General features: G+C 37.4%; 1 protein-coding gene across 1 annotated transcript in view; it reads left to right on the top strand.

The window, feature by feature from the left end:
- Positions 1 to 21,802, top strand: part of LOC102505752 (glycerophosphodiester phosphodiesterase domain-containing protein 4) — an 81,560-nt gene that overhangs the window by 6,915 nt on the left and 52,843 nt on the right. Inside the window, exons 2-4 of the mRNA XM_032489494.1 lie at positions 10,216 to 10,309; positions 12,038 to 12,183; positions 12,643 to 12,725. Coding sequence (XP_032345385.1) covers positions 10,255 to 10,309; positions 12,038 to 12,183; positions 12,643 to 12,725 — 284 coding nt within the window. The 5' untranslated portion in view covers positions 10,216 to 10,254. The remainder of the gene's footprint in view (positions 1 to 10,215; positions 10,310 to 12,037; positions 12,184 to 12,642; positions 12,726 to 21,802) is intronic.

The following is a 21,802-nucleotide window of genomic DNA, read 5'->3' as shown; positions in this document are numbered from 1 at the left end:
AGCACTGTCTCTGTTGAATGAGAACTTTATTCAAAAGGGCAGTGCGATTATGCTGTTAGAGGGATGCAAAACAATGACCTGGAGCAGAGAGAAAACTGCTTGAAAATACTGTGTCAGAAGAAGCCTTAATTGGATAATCCATGTAGAGTGAGCCTACTGCATAGTCATCAGTAAGTGTATATTCCCAGCTTAAAGAAATGATGACCGGGAAAAGACTTCCCTTTTCAATTCCCATTTATATATATAGGCAGTCATCCAAGCAAACTCCTTTTCATTCTTCTCGCTTCCTTGTGTTACCCCAATCACCACCATCTAGAGTGAATACAGGTGAATGGGACAGGAAGAAATAGAAGGAGTGGGGGAGGAAAAGAGAAAAATATCACAATTCTTCCTTTGCCTATAGCACACAGCAGGTGGGTGGGAACTTCACCTGAGTTTGGTGGGAGAGTTTTGAGTTGAACTAAGCTAACAATAATATTTACATGTGATTGAATATACAAAAGAAGACCTTGTAGCTTGAGAGTTTAAAAAAAATCTAATGTGACCAGAGAAATGGTTAGAAAATATAGAGGCACCATTAAATGGTAAATCTTAACTTTCTCAATTAGAAAGCAAAGTCATTCTTAATAAGAAAAAAAACAAAACAACCCAATCCAAAAATGGGCAAAAGACCTAAACAAGCAATTCTCCAAGGAAGAAATACAAATGATCAATAGGCACATGAAAAATGCTCAATATCACTAATTATCAGAGAAATGCAAATCAAAACTGCAATGAGGTATCACTTCACACCAGTCAGAATGGCCATCATTCAAAAGTCCACAAATGACAAATGCTAGAGAGGCTGTGGAGAAAAGGGAACCCTCCTACACTGCTGGTGGGAATGCAGTTTGGTACAGCCACTGTGGAAAACAGTATGGAGATTTCTCAAAAGACTAGGAATAGACTTAGCATATGACCCAGGAATCCTGCTCTTGGCATATATCCAGAAGGAACCCTACTCCAAAAAGACACCTGCACCCCAATGTTCATAGCAGCATTATTTACAATAGCCAAGCCATGGAAACAGCCTAAATGTCCATCAACAGATGACTGGATAAAGAAGAGGTGGTATATTTATACAATGGAATACTATTCAGCCCTAAAAACCGACAACATAATGCCATTTGCAGCAACATGGATGTTCCTGGAGAATGTCATTCTAAATGAAGTAAGCCAGAAAGAGAAAGAAAAATACCATATGAGATTGCTCATATGTGGAATCTAAAAAAAAAAAAAGAACATAAATACAAAACAGAAACAGACTCATAGACATAGAATACAAACTTGTGGTTGCCAAGGGGGAGGGGAGAGAGAAGGGATAGACTGGGAATTCAAAATTTGTAGATACTGACAGGCATATGTAGAATAGATAAACAAGATTATACTGTATAGCACAGGGAAATATACACAAGATCTTGTGGTAGCTCACAGTGAAAACAAATGTGACAGTGAATATATGTATGTTCACGTATAACTTAAAAATTTTGCTCTACACTGGAATTTGACACAACATTGTAAAATGACTATAATTCAATAAAAAATGTTTAAAAAAAAGCAGTCATTATCACTTCTTGGTTAAGCTGTTTGATTAATTCTTTGACTATATCTAGACTGCTGATAAGTCCATCATGCATTTTTTTTGAGATCTTTATTTCATTGTTTTAAAACATTTATTACTATGCTTGTTTTAAAACATCTATTCTTGTTACATGGATGTGAGTCCTTTATTTTTCTGAAGATCTTGAATATATTTTGTTGTAATCTTGATATTCTATTATACTTTTTGAGTGCAGGTTATTCTATTAGTTGGCTTTATTGGGTTAATTTGTTGACATTCCTTACTTGTTTTCTGATTCCTAATTGTGAGCTCATCTTTTACAGAGTACTCTTGGTATCTCAATCTGGGATAGCTCTAGCTAGGATGGCTGCTTGCCTGTTTCTTCTTGGTGTGTGTAGTCACTGACCAAAGAGAATTTACTTTCTTATTTGTAATGTGGTTATATGTTTGCTAATCTATATTTTATACAGGCATACCTTAGAAATATTAGGAGTTCAATTCCAGACCATGGCAATAAAGTGATTATTGCAATCAAGCGAGCTACACAAATTTTTTGGTTTCCCATAAAAGTTATGTTTATACTATATACTGTAGTCTGTTAAGTGTGCAATAGCATTGCTTCTCAAAAAACAATATATATACCTTAATTAAAAATATTTTATTTCTAAAATTTGCTAAACATCATCAGAGCCTTCATCAAGTGGTGGTAGGAACATCAAAGATCACTGATCACAGACCGCATAACAAATATAATAATAATGATAAAGTTTGAAATATTGTGCGAATTACCAAAATATGACACAGAGACATGAAGTGAGCAAATGGTATTGAAAAAATTATCCCGATAGACTCTCTTGGTGCAGGATTGCCTCAGATCTTCAACTTGTAAAAAATGCGGTATCTGTGAAGCACAATAAGTTGAGGTATATGTGTATTGTTAAAATACAATTTCTCTAGGTGTTATATGGAGAGGAAGTAATTTCTATTAACTTGAAGAGTCTGAATTATTGATCTACAATATATAGATAAAGTGTAGCACTACTTCTCTTAGCAAATAATTCTTAGTTTTTTCCTCATAAAATACTTTAGGAATAGAATACCTCAGGACTGTTTTTAAAAGGGCCAATTTTTTTACACAGAATAGAGAAATTAATATGGTGGCTGAGAATTATGTAAGAAAACATACATTCAAATGGGCAAGGAACCTTCCAAAATGGAAAGTATTAGTTTTTTTAAGGCAGTGGGCTTTTTCTCTTTTGGCATTCCAGTAGTATATTGTTTTTTTTCAAAGAGAATATAATTTTGAAGTATATATTCTAATAACTTAAAAAAAACCCATGCAACTTATACAGAACCCCATTAGAGTACACACACCACAGTTGCCTGGAGGACAAAGTTAAAACTTCTCAAATATTTCCAAAGGTCTTTGCACATCTGTTCCCAAATTACTTCTCATCTTATCCCTCTGTTTTCTTATGTTTCCTTTAGTCCAGTCTTGTCCTTGATCATTGACACAGATGCTGCCAATTTTTACTGTATTTTAAGGATTGAAACACATTTTTGCAGGGTCGTTTTTCTAGGTATAGGAGTCTGGTTCTTCTGGTCCATTGTCTTGCTGAGTTTATTTGGGATCCTGGCTACCTACACATCATTGCTGTTTGTGAGTAATGTTTCCCACATCTCCCTCACCCTTCCTGGGTAACGTCATGCTGTGCTCCTTTCTGTGGTATGGTTCCCAATTGGTGCTGGGAGCCCTCAGAACTTCAGATCACTCTTAGTAGAGTTGGTGTTTACATCAGCCACTTGAATATTAGGCATGAGCTATAGATGAAGGAAAAAAGACTTGTGCTGTTAGAGGATGTTTCTTACCACTTTGACCCTTTGAAAAGATGGCAGAACATCTTTTCTCTTCCCCTGTCTCGTAGCTTATTTTCTGGTTCCCTCAGTATTGTCATTTTAAACACCCACAGCTTCACGTGGCACTGCATTTACACAATGAACTATTCATTTCATTTCAACTATGAAATGAATCAGTCTTTCAGGGCCTTACAAATTAGCTTGTGTGTTAACCTGTCTGATATGGAAATACAAGTGTGAACTACATTTTACCAAACTAATTAACATCCTAAGCATCTGAGAACTCCTGTTCTCAGTTTCTGTCTACACACTGACTTGGTGACTGGCTAGATTTAGACTCAAATCTATCCAAGATACATTGACTAAATGCCAGTGTTAGCAACAGTGTAACAGTGGCACTGGTTCCTCAAGAAAGAACTTTTAAATGACCCTGGAATGCCTGGTCCCTGACCTCTGTTCTCTCACAAGTGGTTATAAGTAATATCAGGAATAAGGTCCATCACAGGAAAAGAAATTGGTAGGGACACAGGAAGGATATCAGTGCGCTGATTGTTATGAAATCCCAGAGTTGATGATAATAAATTCTTCCTGGGGTTGCTGGTGAAAGTTACAAGCAGGAGGTGACATTTGAATGGCTTTGAATGGTGAGTGGCATGGGGAGGGACAGCTTTTTAGGCTGAGGAACAGCATGGCAAATTCCCCAAGGATGAAAGTGCAGGTGTAGCAAGAAGTGAATGTAGTTCCAGACTGTGAAAGGAATTTTTAGTTCCAGCACAGTATTTTGGGTAGCATCTTGGTAATTTCAGAATAATCTCTTTTTCCTTTCCTTTTTTTTTTTTTTATCAGGTACTTGGATTTTTGTTGTGTTGGGAAGGGATTAAACTACACCTGCACTGGTGTCATAAGGTAGGACATCTGAATGTTCATAGGAGACCTTAGATGGGGATTGAATGTGCCTCTTTGGCACTCAGTGTTAAATACAGAGTCCCCCCCAACCCTTTTTTTTTTTTTTTTTTTGGTCTTCCTTAGAAAGAAGGGATCTGCTTAAACTGTTTCATCATTAAACTGCTAACAGATATAACTGACTTACTGAAGAAGCTGAACCCAAACTTAATTTTTTTTCTCACCACTCCTCGTTAAACTTATTCTGTGACTCTGTTCTTTCCATCCCCATAAAATCTTAGGTAGACTCCATTATTTTCCCAGTCCTTTCTAGTCACAAGAACATTCTCATTTCAGTCATTAAAAATTTCAGTTCGTTGTAATAAACCAAACTTCAACTTTATGAGAATTTTCCCTTCCCCTATTTTCACATGATCCAGGACTGTAGTGCCGCATGGAGAGAGCATGATTGTCCTTTTACCTTTCTTCCACCAGATAGGGTCCAGGGGAAGGGGAGTTAGGAAAAAAGAACACAGTCCCTGCAAGGAGGGGCACGAGGGTCCACTGGGGTTGATTCCATCAGAACCAGGTAAATGCACAGTTTTTGGTTCTTTACTGCACTGATTTTTCTGTGTATATATTCAGACACCCTTCTGCTGAGAACCTTGAGTGTAACTCCCTTGGTGGAGTCAATGCCTGTCTTCCTCTACTTGCTGAAATTGCTCTGAGGAAGTCCTTTTTGACTATCCCTCAGTTTGGAGCCCTCTAAAATTACACTAGTATGATTTCTCCCAAAGGATCTGAGTCTGGTCCCAGAAAGCAGGCATCATTGCCCCAACATCTAAGGACACATAGTGTATTTTCAGCATAGCCTCCCTTGTTTTTTTCTGCCATGGGATGAGCATCTCCAGCCACAGCCTCTTGCTATTTATGGACTTTTTCAGGCATGGTTTTGATACCATTCCTTGTGTTTCCTTAAATCGCACAGCATGCCAGACTTTGAGTGGTCGCCTTAAATTTCTTCTTACCCAAATGAGAAGTATGTACTAGAAATATAAATTTAAGAATTATAAGAATAAATGGAAATTGAAGTTGTAAGAACTTATAGGGAAAGACTTTAGATTGGGAAGTGCATGAATAGGCCTTATTGAAATCACCATCTATTTTGGAACTGGGACACTATGATCAGTTAGTTAATACCAAGTTATAACCCAGTGGTTAAATCATTCAGATTACCAATCCAGGCTTCTGCCTGTTATAGAAACCATGCCCACCTTGCCTCTGGCAGTGAGTGCTGCTACTTGGCCTCTGCCACAGCAGGATCTCATCATTGCCTTTGAAATCAGGAAGGCAGTTGCAGTGGCAGTATCTCTCACCTTTAATGACAAACAGGATAGACACTACAGTGCTTTTCATGGATGTTCAAATTTTCCTTAACAGTGTATTTTCACTGTCCTCTGACCTCCCATGAAACATGATATGGAGTGGGTTAGCTGATCGTAGGTGATTAGAGTTCTAGCAACCTTTTCTCACAAAATCTTTGCATTCTTTCTTTGGTATTACACCAAAAACTTGCTGGCATCCCAAGTTTATTAAGCATTGGCCACTTTTGAAAAATTGAAGTATAGTTGGTTTATAATATTATATTAGTTTTAGGTATGTAACAGTGATTCTATATGTTGATAGGTTATACTTCATTAAAAATTATTATAAAATATTGGCTGTATTCCCTATGTTGTACACTACATCTTTGTATCTTACTTATTTTATATCTAGTAGTTTCTACCTCTTAATCCCCTTCCCCTATCTAGACCCTCCCCCCACCCCTTTCCTACTGGTAACCACTAGTCTGTGTGAGTGTTTCTGTTACATTCATTTGTTTGTTTTATTTTTATTTTTTAGATTTTACATATAAGTGAAAATATACAGTATTTGTCTTTCTCCATCTGACTAGCTTTACTAAACATATCCTCTGGTTCATCCATCTTGTTGCAAATGACAAAGTTTCATTCTTTTTTATGGTTGAGCAATATTCCATTGTGTATATATACATATACATATACACACACATACCATACCTTCTTTGTCCATTCATCTGTTGATGAGCATGTAGGTTGTTTCCATATCTTGGCTATTGTAAATAATGCTGCTATGAACATTGGGGTGCATATATCCTTTCAAATTAGTGTTTTCATTTTCTTCAGATACATACTCAGGAATGAAATTGCTGGATCATATGGTAGTTCTACTTTTAATTTTTTGAGGACCTCCATACTGTTTTCCATAGTGGTTGTAGTAATTTACATTCCCACCAACAGTGTACTTGGGTTCCTTTTTCTCCATATCATCACCAACATTTATTATTTGTTGTGTTTTTGATGATAGCCATTCTGACAGGTGTAAGGTGATATCTCATTGTGGTTTTGATTTGCATTTTCTTGATGATTAATTGAGCATCTTTTCATGTGCCTGTTGGCTGTCTGTTATGTATTCTTTGGAAAAATGTCTATTCAGATCTTCTATCCATTTTTAAATTGGGTTGTTTGGAGTTTTTTTTTTAATATTGAATTGTATGAGCTCTTTAAATATTTTGAATATTAGCCCCTTATCAGGCATATCATTTCTAAATATCTTTTCTCAGTCAGTAGGTTGTCTTTTTATTTTGTTGATGGTTTCCTTTGCTGTACAGAAGCTTTTAAGTTTGTTTAGGCCTCCCTCATTTATTTTTGCTTTTGTTTCCTTTGTCCTGAGGAGACAGATCTAAAAAAATATTGCTCAGACTTAAGTCAAAGAGTGTATCATGCCTATGTTTTTTTCTAGGAGTTTATGATTTCCAGCCTTACATTTAGGTCTTTAATCTGTTTTGAGTTAATTTTTATATATGGTGTGAGAAAATGTTCTAATTGCATTCTTTTACATGTGGTTAACTATTTTTATTCACACCAGTTATTGAAGAGACTGTCTTTTCCCCCACTGTATATTTTTGCAAGCATAGGCCACTACTGAGCCAAGGTTTCAGAAAATGAAACAGTTAGAACTACTTCAAGATGTATAATATCTGGATTCTGGCATATTGAATTCAGAATCTCTGATAAGTGTCAATCAATTTTTTAGGCCTAAAATTATGTTCTTTTATCCTTGTCTAGCACCCTTAGAATTCATTCCCACACATATTCTACAGGGTTTTTGTTAATAAATTTAACAAAGGCTTCATCTCTTGAGGCATTCTGGGATCTAATTCTGGTTATGAGTCTGTCAGCAATGAGAAGTGATGCAGATGGAATATGAGAAGAGTGGGCATACCTTTGTAAAGTGACTACCTTAATTGGAGCTTTAAACCATGAAGGATTAGGCTTATTGGACTTGGGAAGAGAGATTGCTTCTATTGGCAAGGGAGATTCTGTAGGGCTTGGAGTTTTAGTTTCAGTGTACAAAGAATAAACCTTGAAGGAAAGGGGTAACACCAGGCCTATAACCTATTCTCCTACTTAGGATGTTCAGAATGAAAGGAATGACCTCAAATCAAAACTCTTCATAAGCATGCTAATAACCCAACCTCCTGATAAATATACTAAAGATATTTAAGACCTTTTTATGAGTAGCTGCATTTGACAGGATCACATTTCTCCATGAGGAAAATGTTTTGTCTGTACCTTATAATTGCCTGTATCCTTTAAATCATTTAGTAAAGTTTGGGGTGGGGTAAGATTCATGTGACTCTTATTTGACAATTAAACCTTTATGTTGTGAAGCATTTGGTCTGCTAAAAGATTATTTAAGATTTTTGCATCTATATACATTTATGTATAGGAGAGATTGGCCTATACTTTTCTTTCTTGTAATGTCCTTATTGAGTTTGGGTATCAGTGTTTTGTTGGCTTCATAAGAGAGTGTTCCTTCTTTTTTATTCTCTGGAAGAGTTTGTTAAAGATTGGAAATACTTCATTCTTAAATGTTTGGGAAAGTTAACCATTGAAGGCAGCAATGCCTTGAGTTATTTTGTGAGATTTAATTATGGATTCAGTTACTTTAGTGGATACAGAGTTATGGAAGGGAGGGAACCAAGCCCTCTCTAGAGGGCAACGCAAATGTAGAAAAACTACATTAGAAGGGGAAAAGGTTAAAGTTGTATGTTCTTGGTCTTAATGTTCTTTCTCTATAAAGTAAATAGTGTTCTGGCCAAACGTTGCTCAACATTGCTAATAGAGAAATGCATATCAAAGCTACAATGAGGTATTACCTCACACCAATTGGAATGGACATCATTAAAAAGTTTGGCCAGGGTATGGAGGAAAGAGAACCCTTTTGTATTGCTGGAGGGAATGTAAATTGGTGCAGCCACTATAGAAAACAGTCTGGAGGTTCCTTAAAAACATAAAAATTGAGTTACCATGTGATCCAGCAATCCCACTCCTGGGCATATATCCAGAGAAAACTGTAATTTGAAAAGGCACATGTACGCCAATGTTCATAGCAGCATTATTTACAATAGCCAAAATGTGGAAGCAACCTAAGCGTCCATCGACAGATGAATGGATAAAGAAGATGTGGTATAATTATATACCAGGGTATACTACTCAGCTATAAAAAAGAGTAAAATAATGCCATTTGCAGCAACATGGATGGACCTAGAGATTATCATACTAAGTGAAGTAAGTCAGAAAGAGAAAGACAAATACCATATGATATCACTTACATGTGGAATCTGAAATACGATATAAATGAACTTATTAGAAAGACACAAACTCACAGACATAAAAAACAAACCTATGGTTACCAAAGGGGAAAGGGATTAGGGGTTAGGGGAGTGATAAATTAGAAATTTGAAATTAGCAGGTACAAATTACTATATATAAAATAGATAAATAACAAGGGCCTACTATATAGCACAGGGAACTATATTTAATATTCTGTAGTAAACCATAAAGGAAAAGAATATGAAAAAGATATATATCTATATAATATGGCTGTATATAACTGAGTCACTTTGCTGTATGCCTGAAACTAGCACATTGTAAATCAACTATACTTCAATAAAAAATTTTTAAAAATAAAACAAGCTAAAGAATGTTTTGATGTAAAATGATTATAAATCAATAAAAATGTTAAAAGAAAAAGAAGAATGTTTTGAATAAGTAATGAATGTAAAATTTAAAAATTATATTAAAAAGTGTTCTGGCCAACACATTTTTTTCATCTGTTCAACAAATATTTATTGGATGTTTACTATGTGTCAGACATTCTGCAGGGCAGTGAAGATACAATTATAAATAAATACTGTCCTTGACATTTTGAAGCTTATGGTTGGGGAAAACATACACTGAAAAAGCAATTACAGAATATTATTTACTTGTGACTGTATTGAGTCATATAAAAAAGTAGTGAGTATTTAAAGGCCATTGTTGAAACTGAGAGATACCCAGCAGTGTTGAGGGACCAGCTGAAACTGGAGATAATAAATTAGTAATGGCATCAGACTACATAGCTGTGTAATTTTTCTCTATCCATGTTGCACAACAAAGACTTGGGACCAAAGAGGTAAATAAATTATTGGATCCATCTGATACTGAGGATTTGTAGGATAGTTAGATTAAAAGGATGAGGAAATGAGGGCCCTGACACTGTAGGGATACACATACTTTTCCCAATGACAGTTCTAATCCAAGATTAGTGCTTAGAAGTCAGGAGATTCTTTTTCTTTCCCCAGATTCTGATTCTGCTAGTGATTCTGATATGCTCGTTTTTTTTCTGGCTTTTATGCACTTACTGGAAAGACAGGTGGCTCACCATTGGGCTCTCACTACAGGTAAGCATCATCCTTAGTTCTAATACTATCCATCCAGATGTGTTCAGCCTGACTTTTGGTTTTCTCCCAGGTGTATGCTCCCTGCCTACACCTGAGCAGCATATCTGTGATGGTTCTCCTTTCCTGGCCTGTGGCCTTCTACTTGATTCATTTGGAAGGAGAAGGTATGTCCTGTGAGTGGAACCTTGCCTGATCCTTTCAGCTCTGGCTTTAGTTTATGTACTTCACTGAGCAGAAGAATCTTGGCAGGTTGCCAGCACTATACCTCTTTGAAATTCATTCCCTTGTTACTCAGGCATGCTCCTTCTGGTCAAACTCACAGCCCTACACAGCCTGTCATAGCATTTCTTTCTTCTAAAGTGGCATTCTCCTTCTAGAAAAAAAAAAAAACTTTCTATTGTTACACATTGAGTGTCTGGGGATGGATTGGAATGGTTGAGGGGAAGGTAGAGGCAGTTTTAATTTTATTTGACCAGTGTTGGCACAAGTCACAGTTCTTTCAGTTTGTATTGAATTACTAGTTTCAACTAATGAACCAGGTACAGTTATCCCTGGTTACATCTTAGTACTTCAAAACAGGCCCCCCGTGAATCTGTGTCACACCTGGGACTCCCAGCAGAATGAGAAATGTCTACTTCTGCCACTGGTTTCCTCTCCATTTTTTGCCCTAATATCATGGAAACAACAGAGGATCAGAGCTGTACACCACAATGTTTTGAGAATGGAGGTAGCTCTCAGCCCCCCTATTGAGAAACCAGTAGGATCTTCTCTCTCTGTCTCTCTTTTTCACTACTGGTTAAACAAGGCTTCCTGACTTGTATAAGGATGCAGACAAGAGAAGGACTTGATTGGTAGTGTTGCCGTTGTGTGTTTGTACACGTGTGTGTGTATACGTGGAGCGTGATTTTTAAGAAATGTTTCTGGGGACAAGAGCCTAATGGGGACAATAATGAACTCTTTTCTTTTTCATTTCCTAAATTTTAGCTAGAATCAGAAGACACCAGATGACATGTTACAAGGGAAAAAGAGACAAGATATATAATATACTCATGAACTTAAGAGGTTAGAACCGGAGATCTAGATTTGAAAGTTACTGAAGCATAGGTAGTAACTTAAAAATGTACAAATGGATAAAATCCTCAGAGGTCTAAATAAGTACGTTTTGGGGGAATGGTCAGTGATAACAAGTACCATGGTCAGGCTTTATGTGTGTATGTGTGTGAGTGAGAGAAAGAGGTGGGGGGGGGGGAGAAAGGGAAAGGGAAGGGGGAAAGGAAAGGGAGTGAGGGAGAAATACCTAGTATTTATTGAGTACCTCTGATGAGCCAGCACTGTCATGTCAACTCTGTGAGGTAGATGTTATTAGTAGGTTAGCTCCTTTTTTCAGAATGAAGAAAAGAAAGATTCAGAGAGGTTAAGCAACATGTCCTTAGTCACACAATTAGAAAGTGGTAGAGTCTGGCTTTGAACTCAGATTTCTGTCAAATAGTGGTCCCTCCACTATACCTCACTGCCTTAAACACAGGGGTATTTTAGGCTGATCCTTAAGGACTTCAGAGCTTTCTCAGAACCATCAAACTACTCCTTTTGAGAGAGTATTCCTTAATGTTCCCCCTCCTTGCTTTCTTTCCCATCTCATGTACAGTTTATTCACTTGTAAATTTGTATTTGCAGTAATATTGACTCAATAATAATACTTTTATTTGGATAGTCCTGTGCTTTCAAATCACTGAAAGTATGTGGGGATGTGACAGAAATTGAGAGTAGATCATTGAGTCCACAGAGTCAGTGAACCCATGGACTGGGTATTTACTGACTGTTATTTGCTTGGGATGGTTCTCCATTTCTCTTTTTCTTTATTTGTAACTTTCCCCTCCTTCCAACTTTTTCAGCTCTTCAGGTGGCTGTTGGATTGCCCTTTTTCCTTATCCTTTTGTGTCTCTATGTGATGCCATTCGGGAATTATTCTCCCTGCATTCAAGAGAAGGACAAATTGGGGCCCAAGCCGAGCTTCTTTGGACATAGAGGTGCACCCATGGTAGGTCTGAGCATGATGGACGTGGTGCGTGTAGTTGTGCACGGGTGTGTGGGTGAGAGAAGGGCACATAAGAACCATAGGAACCCCTAGAGAAGTAAAGGGTTGGGCTGGAGATGACAAGGATACGGAGTTAAATGCAGAGATTGGACTTGAACCCAGATCTGTTTCTCTTGTTTATATTTCTCAATTATATAATTACATATATATGTAAATAATTCTCAAATCAATTATAATTCTCAGTCCATTTCTCTTTACTTTGCCCAGTGACATTGCCTCAGATGAGCAGATCCCAAATCAGATTGGGTAAAGGAGAATGTAGGCAGGCTCTTTGGAGAAAGAGCCAGTGGAGCCAAACTTTGCTCTAAAAGCCCTTTCATTACTGGGCTCCCTCTCTACCCTAAAAGGGACGTTGACAGACAAGACTCTGGATTAAGGGCCCGATGTCCTTGTCTTCCACAGCTGGGGCCTGAGAATACCATGATGTCCTTTGAGAAAGCTGTTGAACATGGAGCCTTTGGCCTAGAGAGTGATGTGCATATAAGGTAGGAAAGAAGGGGCCAGGGTGGGAGGAGGGAAGACCAGTGCCCTGGAGGACTCCAGCCTGGCCCCAGTTGTAGAGAGGGCAAGCCCTGGGGAGTTTCCCCCATGTTCACGTGGGACATCTGCACATCGCACACATACATGAACCACTTCTCCTTTACAGACTGTACATCTGTACCCCTACATGCTCAGTCACGGGCTCATAAACCATGCATACTCTGTATAGTCTCCACATAGAATTCAAATTTCTCCCCACTGTAAACATGTGTACAGCTTGTCCCCCTGCCCCACCTTAGCAATGTATTTAACTAACATTCCCTGGGCAGCTACTATTTTCCAGGCCTTCTTCTGAGTACAGGGGAGAGGCAAATGAGTAAGATAGAGTCCTGCCTAAGAGTTCTTCCCAGCCAGTGAAGGAGACATGGCATATTTACACATCCACAGTCGAAGACTATTTGCCTTCTGGAGAAGAGTAAGGCAAACGCAGTGGAACCTCAGTGGAGGAGGAAAAAGCCATCTCCTACTCTGTGAAAAAGATCTGTGTGCTCAGAACTGTGTTTGGGTTCTGAGGAAAAATATTTTACCAAGCAGAGATGGGGAAAGAGGGTAACTGGGGCAGAGGCAACAGCTTATTCAAAGGCATCTAAGTGAGAAGTAACAAGTTTGTAGATCAGTGAGCTAACAGGCGTGGATGGCGAAAGTAATACGCTTTGAAGACAAGAGAGAGCTGTGTGAGGGGGAATGTGGCTGCAGGACTTACTGAGACTGGATCGTGGAGATCCCGAAATGTGTGATGGGCATCCATGATGGGTTTTCGAGGGCAGATTACCTGTTGTTTTAGAAAGACTCATCTAGCAAATGCAAGGGAGAATCGTCTGGGTTGTAGACTATAGCAGTGTCGAGGGGAAAACAAAGGAAGACTTGGATCGGAGCAGGGGTGAGGACAAAAAGACATGCTTTTCTGTATAATCTATGTACCTGAGCAGCCGGAATTAGAAAAGCTGGAAGCAGAAGTGGACTGTAGCATGGCTGTGGTAGTGAATGTGGTGTGTACTACTCCCTTCACAGCCATTCTGTGAGGCAAACAGAGAAGAAATGAACATCCTGTGTCACAATGAGTGGTTTGAATCTGGATTCAAAGAAAGGAAATGTATTGGTAAGGACATAAGGCCCTAGGCACACAGTAAAACCAGGATAGAACTAGATTCCCTGACCCTAGACGGATTCTTGACATTACCCAACAATAACAACTGTTCCATGCAGCATATTTGAATCAGGATTGAAACTGGATGTTCTGTCAGAGCTTCTGGGTGCCTGGCAGTCATGGCATAATGCAGTAATGGTGCTGAGCCAACAAGATTCTGACACATTGTTATTCTCTCTTCTCATACTTCTGTGATTTCAACTTCATTGTAGATGATCCTCCCAACCCTCAGTTTCTCTACGTCTTCATTTCCACTGATTGACTCCTCCACATACCTCCACCATCCACATTGATGGTCATAGCACTAGGCTTCATCATTAACAAAAATTGCTTATCAGTCATCGTTCAGTCAGGACACCAAAACCACAGCAGTTACTAGAACAGGGAAATGTAATATCAAGAATTACTAAGTAGTAAAATGTGGTTAACTTAAAAGAGTTAATATAGAACCTTGGGGAGTGCAAAAGTAGCAGTTACTGGAATGTCTGTTCCAGATGAAGTGGATAAAGTACATTTCACTTTATTTTCTCCAAGAATTACAAAAAGATTAAAAAATTAAAAAAGACAAAATTCATAGTGCAACTGATAGAAGACATTGAAAGGTGATGAAAAGATGAACTGCCTGGGTTTTTTAAGATTGAAGAAACTAATTAATAGGGTGTGAGTTCCTTGTTGTTGTTTTATTTTTGTTTTGTTTTATTCCCTTGTATATCCTGGTGTGAATCTCTGGAGAGATCTGAAACCCAGAAACACCTATAGCTGCACACACACACACAAGAAGCCCCTACAAAAATCTGCTGTTTCTAGCCAAAGGACTGGGAGAAGGTAGCCCAACAGGGTATAAATGTTTTATGTCAGTCCTACTCAGGTGTACACTGCACAAAAGTCACCCCCGACCCTCACCTGGGGCTGTGGCCCCAGAGACAATGGGCAGATCCCTGTCTTCCATTTCTGCCTTCATTTAAGAGGTGGTACCCCTCTCCTTTCTCCCCCAGCTAGAGACTGAGAAGAGAATTATTGAGGGAGTTTTCTAGAGAAAGTCCTTTTTTCCTTGTGGTAAAATAAACTGAAAAAAGTTTACAGTTTTAGCCATCGTAGTTATATAGTTCAATGGTATTAAGTACATTCACCTTGTCTTGCTATGGCCATCACCATCCATCTCAAGAACTTTTTCATCTTCTGAAACTGAAACTTGGTACCTATTATGTAGTAACTCCTTGATCTCCTCTCCACCCAAGCCATGGCAACCACCATTCTATTTTTTGTCTCTATGAATTTGACTACTCTTGTTATCTTTTATAAGTAGAATTGTACAATATTTGACCTTTTGTGTTTGGCTCATTTCACTTAGCATAATGTCAAGCAAGGTTCATTTGTATTATAGCATATGTCAGAATTTCCTTCCTTTTTTGCCATGTTGAAAATTGTGTTAAAAACACGTAATATAAAATTACCATCATAACCATTTTTAAATGTATAGTTAGTAATGTTAAGTATATTCATATTGTTGTTAAACAGATTTCTAGAACTTTTCATCTTGCAAATCTGAAACTCTATATCAATTAAACAACTCCTCTTTTCCTTTTCCCCTTAACCCCTGGTAGCCACCATTCTACTTTATGTCTCTGTGACTTTTATTCATATAAGTGGAATCTTATAGTATTTGTTTGTTGCAACTGTCTTACTTCACTTAGCGTAATGTCCTCAAGGTTCATCCATGTTGTGTCATGTGGCAGGATTTCCTTACTTTTTCAGGCTGAATAATATTCCATTGTATGTATATACCACATCTTGCTTATCTGTTCATCCCCTGATGGGCATTTGGATTGCTTCCTTGGCTATTTTGAATAATTCTGCTATGAACATGAGTATACAAATATCTTTTCAAAACCCTGTTTTCAGTTCTTTTGGGTATGTAACCAGAAGTGGAAATTGCTGGATCACATAATAATTCTATGTTTAATTTTCTGAGGAATTGCCATTCTGCAGAAAGGAATTTTTAAGACCTGTTTATAAAATCCTGGGAAGACCCTTGTATAAACTATACATGAAATCACATAGAAACAGCACAGCAGAAGATTTTATACCTGAATATTGTGGTCTGGAATACCATCCAGGTTTTAGATTGACCTTTGGGTAGCACATAGTGGTAAAGGCTTGAAAAGCACTGCAAAGCCTTTGGAAACTAAATTGGCATTTGAAGCACAATTCACAGACATGGACCAGGACATGTGTTCTGAAACTGAACATGTTGATTACTGCTAAAATAGATTTAAATATGAACCAGAATATCCTAATACTTCAAATGCCTGGGATGTAATCCAAAGTTCCTATCATACCAAAACCTACAAAAATCTCAGCTTGAATGAGAAAAGGCTATCAATAGATGTCATCACCAAGAGGAACAGATATTGGAATTATCTAAAAATTTAAAGCAACTATTATAAAATGTATTTGACAATTATGAATATTCATAAAATGAGTGAAAAATTAGAAAGTCTTAGTAAAGAAATAGATGCAATAAGGTAGAACCAAATGGAAATAAAAGAAAAAAGACAAAAGAAAATAATTTGCAAAGTAAACTTATATGTATGTATCAGGTCATTATGTTGTACACCTGAAACTAATACAATGTTTATCTGTCGATTATATCTCAATAAAACAAGGGGGAAAAGTCAACTTGGAACATCAGGAATAAAGAAAGAGCAGTGAAGAGTATAATATATAAATAAATACATAAAATGGACAATTTTACTCCTTCAGAGTTTAAAAATTATGTTTTATGATTAAAAGCAAAAATCATAACATTGTCTGATACTGGTTTCAATACATTTTGAGAATTTAAGGCATCTCTATCATAAAGGAAGTGGATAGGGTAAAGGGACCAAGAAAGTGCTCAGTTTTTTACATTCTGCTTGAAGTGGTAGAATGTTGACACTAGTAGAATGTAATAAGTTATATTTATTATAATTTTTAGGACAACTACACCAAAAATTATGCAAGGAGAAATACTAAAAAACACTGTAGGTAAAAAAAAGGGGTTCAAATAACTAAAAAGGAAAGCTAGAAGAGAAAACAGAGAAACAAGATCAGAGGGAACAAATATAAAACTAATATTAAAATGGCAGATTTAAATCATAACATTAATAAATATATTAAATGCAAGTGACCTAAATATACCAATTACAAGAGATGGCAAAATAGATTTTAAAAAGACACTGATATATGCTGAAGAAATTCATCTTAAATATAATGATATAGATAGGTTAAAAATAAAGAATGGAAAAATTATGTTACATAAATTCTTTTTTTTTAATTGAAGTGCAGTCGGTTTATAATGTATTTATTTCTGGTGTACAGCATAGTGATTCATTCTTTTATATATGTGTATGTATATATAAAGCTTTATATTATTCCATATACCTTGTATGTTGCTTTCTTTTTTTTTTCATTTATCTTTCTGTCTGCTGTTTCAACTGTGTAATTTCTGTTATTCTGTCTCCCAGATCACTTATTTGTTCTTCTGCGTTATTTCGTTTGCTATTTATTGCCTGTAGCTCGCTTTTAATCTCAGCAGTTGAGTTATCTAATTTTGACTGACTCCACTTTATGGTTTCTAGTTCCTTGTTACAGTGATCTGTAGTTCTATTGATAATCTTTCTTAGTTCCTTTAGCATTTTTATTACCTTCTTTTTGAGCTCAGGGTCCAATAGACTGGTCAGGTCTGTTTCATTGTTTGTTCTTTCAGGGGGTTTCTCTTGTTATTTTAATTGGGAGTAGTTCCTCTGCTTTTTCATTTTACTTCTATTGCTCTGACTCTGAGTTTAGGAGAAACAGTTATCTACTATGGTTTTGAAAGGCTATTTTTATGTGGGAGCATCCCTGTGTATACTGTGTGCATCCAGTATTTTTTGTGTGAAGGCTGTATTTGGTATGGATGTCTGCCATGTCTTTCCTCAGTGTATGCTGGCTATCATTCCTTTTATAAGGGGTGTGTTTGGTGTTGTGATAACACCAAGAAGAACCTGCACTGGATGTTGAGTGGAGCCTCCTCTTTGCTCTCTGGTTATCACAGCACTTTCAAAGGCAGGATCTCCTACTTAGTTGTTGGGAGTAGAAGCCCCAGATCTGGTTCTAAATTGCAGTGTGAGGTAGGCTGGGCTGGAGCACTCCTTCTTGGAAAGGTTCTTCTGTGTGTACTTCCCCAGGGGCTGTCAATTGGGACGTGTGACTCTGTGACAGATCACAACCCATGGATCTGTCTCTGCTGCAGGAACGCTGATAATCAACTAGTGCTTCAGCCCCACTTGCTTTCAACCTGTGTGCACTCACAAAGGGTGAGCTCCCAAAGCCTGTGGAAACTGCCCTGCTGCGGGAATGCCGACAGTCCACTTGGAGGTCAGTCCTGGTGTGTGCATTGGCCTGAGCCACACCTGGTCATGAGCACTATGACAATGAGGCTTCTATGGTGGGCCCATGCCCACCCTTCATGTTGATAATGGGGCTCCTATGTGGATCAGCCTCCATCTTGTGGGCACCCCCAATTGCAGCCTGGACCACACTCTAGGCCAAACCAAGTCCTCTCCCCATTCCTATCTGCTGAAGCCTGAATTTCAGCACCCAGGTGCTGTGCACACCAATAGACCCCAGGCTGGAAAATGTGGCAACATGGCAGCTATCAGTGCTTGTCCCTCTCTTTCCTGCTTGGCATCAAGCCAGCCTGGGCATACTCCTCTTGGGAAAATTCCAGGCCTGCAGTTCCCTATCCATCCCAGGGACCTCCCAGCTGGTGAAGGAAGTTCCCAGGGTGGTTGAACATTGCCTCTTTCACAGCTCCCTCCTAGGCTGCAGGACCCATCCTGGATTCCTCTTCTTTTCTATTTTCCCTTTGTTCTACCCAGTTATGTAGGGCTCTTTCTTGCAGCTTTTTGTATGAGATCTTTTGCCAGTTTTCTGTGGGTATTCTGTGAGAATTGTTCCATATGTAGATAGATTTTTGATATATTTGTAAGGGGAGGTGAGCCTCATGTCCTACTCTGCCATCTTGATCTCCTCTACATTGATGGATTTTGTTCTGTTGAAACATTCTTGCATTTTGGGGATAAATCCCACTTGGTCATGTAATACACTGCTCAATTCTGTTTGCTAATAATTTGTTGAGGATTTTTGCATCAATGTTCATAAGGGATATTGATCTGTGGTTTTCTTTTCTTGCAGTGTGTTTGTCTGGCTTTGGTGTAAGGGTATCTCTTAGATTCTGTTAACTTTTCTACCATCTTTTTTTATTGTTTCTCAGGCTCAGTTAAGTTCTATTGTCCTATCTTTCAGTTCACTGATTCTTCTCTCTGTTTAAATCTGCCTTTGAATCCCTGTAGTCAGTTTTTCATTTCATTTATTATACTTTTCAGCTCCAGAATTTCCTTCTGATTTATTTTTAGGGTTTTAAAAATCTCTTTATTAATATTTCCATTTTGTTCATACATTGTTTTATTGACTTCATCCACATCTTTCTTTAGTTCTTTGAGTTTCTTTAAGATGATTGTTTTGAAGTCTTTTATCTAGTATATCTGACATCAGCTCTTTTTCATGGACAGTTTCTGTTGATTTTTTTTTTCTTTGAATGCACCATACCTTCTTGATTCTTCTGTATGCCTTGTGGTTTTTTTTTTTTTTTTTTTTGGTTGAAAACTGGACATTTGAGTCTAATAATGTGGTAACACTGGAAATCAGACTCTCCCCCTTCTCCAGGGTTTGCTGTTTTTTGTTATTGTTTTTTATTTGAAATTTGTAGGATATCTCTGTGCCATGGATCAGGCTGAGGTGTAAACTTAAGGTTTTGTTAGGTTTTTCTGATCTTATCCTTGGGCATATATAGCCACTTTCTCATTTTCCCTCGTATATGCAGTTGTTTTTAACATGCTAGTCTTTAATGTCTGGCTTCTAAAAGAGGAAAAGGAAAATAATGAAGAGGGTAAAAAGGGTGCTGGCCCTTTAAATCTTGTGGAAGTCACTTTATTTGGAGGGTGAGGGCTTTGCAACAGTGGAAGAAGTTTCAATAACAATAGTTGCCCAGCTCTCTGCCCTTTTGTGACAAGAAGTAGCAATCAGAGGCCAGAGCAGAGATCCCCTATATTTGGGATACAAGGGATCTTTTTTGCCATCCTGGCTTTCACCAACTGTGGTGCACGTTACTCCAGGAACCTGTACACAGTTGTTTGCCATGCGGCTGGGGGTGGGTCATGAGTAGCTGCTACTGTGCTGTGAGCTCAGATTGAGTGAAATTAACCCCAATATGTATCTAAGCCTTCCTCTGGAATTTGGAAGCCTTTAATATACTCTAGATTTCCAGAAGAGTTACGTCAGGCAGAGTCTGCCGGTGCAATTGTTGTCTAGGTGTGGAGATAGATTCCTTGTGCTTCCTACTCTGCCTTTTTCCCAGCATCATCTCTTCTTCCTTTCATTTTTGATGAATTTTAAGTTGACACTTGTTTTCCTTCACCATTTAAAATATGTTGTTTCATTTTTTTCTATGTCTCATGTTTTCTGGTGAGAAGTCTGCTTTTTGCTTATATATATTTCTCTCTAAATATGTATTTTCTTTTCCTGTGGCTATGTTTACAATTTTCTCTTCCTTTTCAATTTTTCACCAATTTGGTTATAGTAATCCTTACTGTGGGGTATATGCATGTGTATGTATACTCATACTTATTTTTGTGTATTCATTAACATTCTTAGATCTGCTGATGCATAATTTTTATAAAATTTTGGGTTTTTTACTTTTACTTCATTTTTTTCTGTTTGTTTTCTTTTTTAGTATTTCAATCATATATATAATATCACTTGATGTGTCTCATAGTTCATTTGGATAGGTTCTATTGCTACATCTTCAAATTCACTAATATTTACATGACCTGTAATATCTAATCTGCTGTTAAATTCATACAGTGTAATTTTCATTTCAGTTATATTTTTTCAACTCTAGAATTTCCATTTTCTTTTTCATATCTTAGAGTTATATCTTCATTATATTCATGTGTTCCTTTGAATCTATTATATACATCATTTATATTTTTGTTTTATATGATTTAATATCAGTTTACTAATTCTGTCATCTTTATCATTTCCAAGTTTGTCTTTATTGAATAATTAATTTTTTTCATATAAAATTTTGATGTTTCATTCATTATACATTGCATTGATTTTTATTTTTTAATAATATAATATTATTTATCTTGTTTACTAAAGTTTTTGATGGCAACTTAACTTTTGCACCCGAGGTGAGTGCCTCAGTCACCTCACCCTAGTCCTGGATTTGCCTAATACCGTATAATACTGCTGCCCAAGTCCCACTCATTGTCTCAGGGGTAGTCCCTGGGCTTTCCTGCCCCTGTGAGTTTACTCACACTGGTACCCCTCCCTGAAAAGTTTCACCCATCATTCCCCCATTCGCTACTTCCATCCAAACTGACTGTCCACCTGCTCTGGGAAGCTATCCTTATCTACTCCACCTGTAAGTAATCTTGTGGAGGCTTGATTTTAAATTCTTTTATGGAAACTCTAAAGTAATTCCAATCCTAAATTATCCCCATTTCAAAGGTGTGGTCCTCTGGAGTCTCTAAAGAATTCTTGTGTAATTATTGATGTCTCTTCTCTATCATTGATAGAACTTGAAAGAGTCACACCTCTGTGTGATCTTTGCAAATTGTCTTAGAACTTTCTGGTTTTTCCTTTTTTTGGAAGTTATTCTTGGCAGGCTTCATCGAGTTTTACTCTATACATGTACAAATTGTTATTTGGCCATAGTTCAAGGGACCTCTGTGCATATTTCCCGGAAATGCTTTCTTTTTGCATAGCTCCATTCTCTGTGAGGCTCTA

The sequence above is a fragment of the Camelus ferus genome, chromosome 10 (assembly GCF_009834535.1).
Source record: "Camelus ferus isolate YT-003-E chromosome 10, BCGSAC_Cfer_1.0, whole genome shotgun sequence".
Taxonomy (NCBI): Eukaryota; Metazoa; Chordata; class Mammalia; order Artiodactyla; family Camelidae; genus Camelus; species Camelus ferus.
The sequence above is the reverse complement of the archived record's forward strand: the minus strand, read 5'-3'. Positions and strand labels throughout refer to the sequence as shown.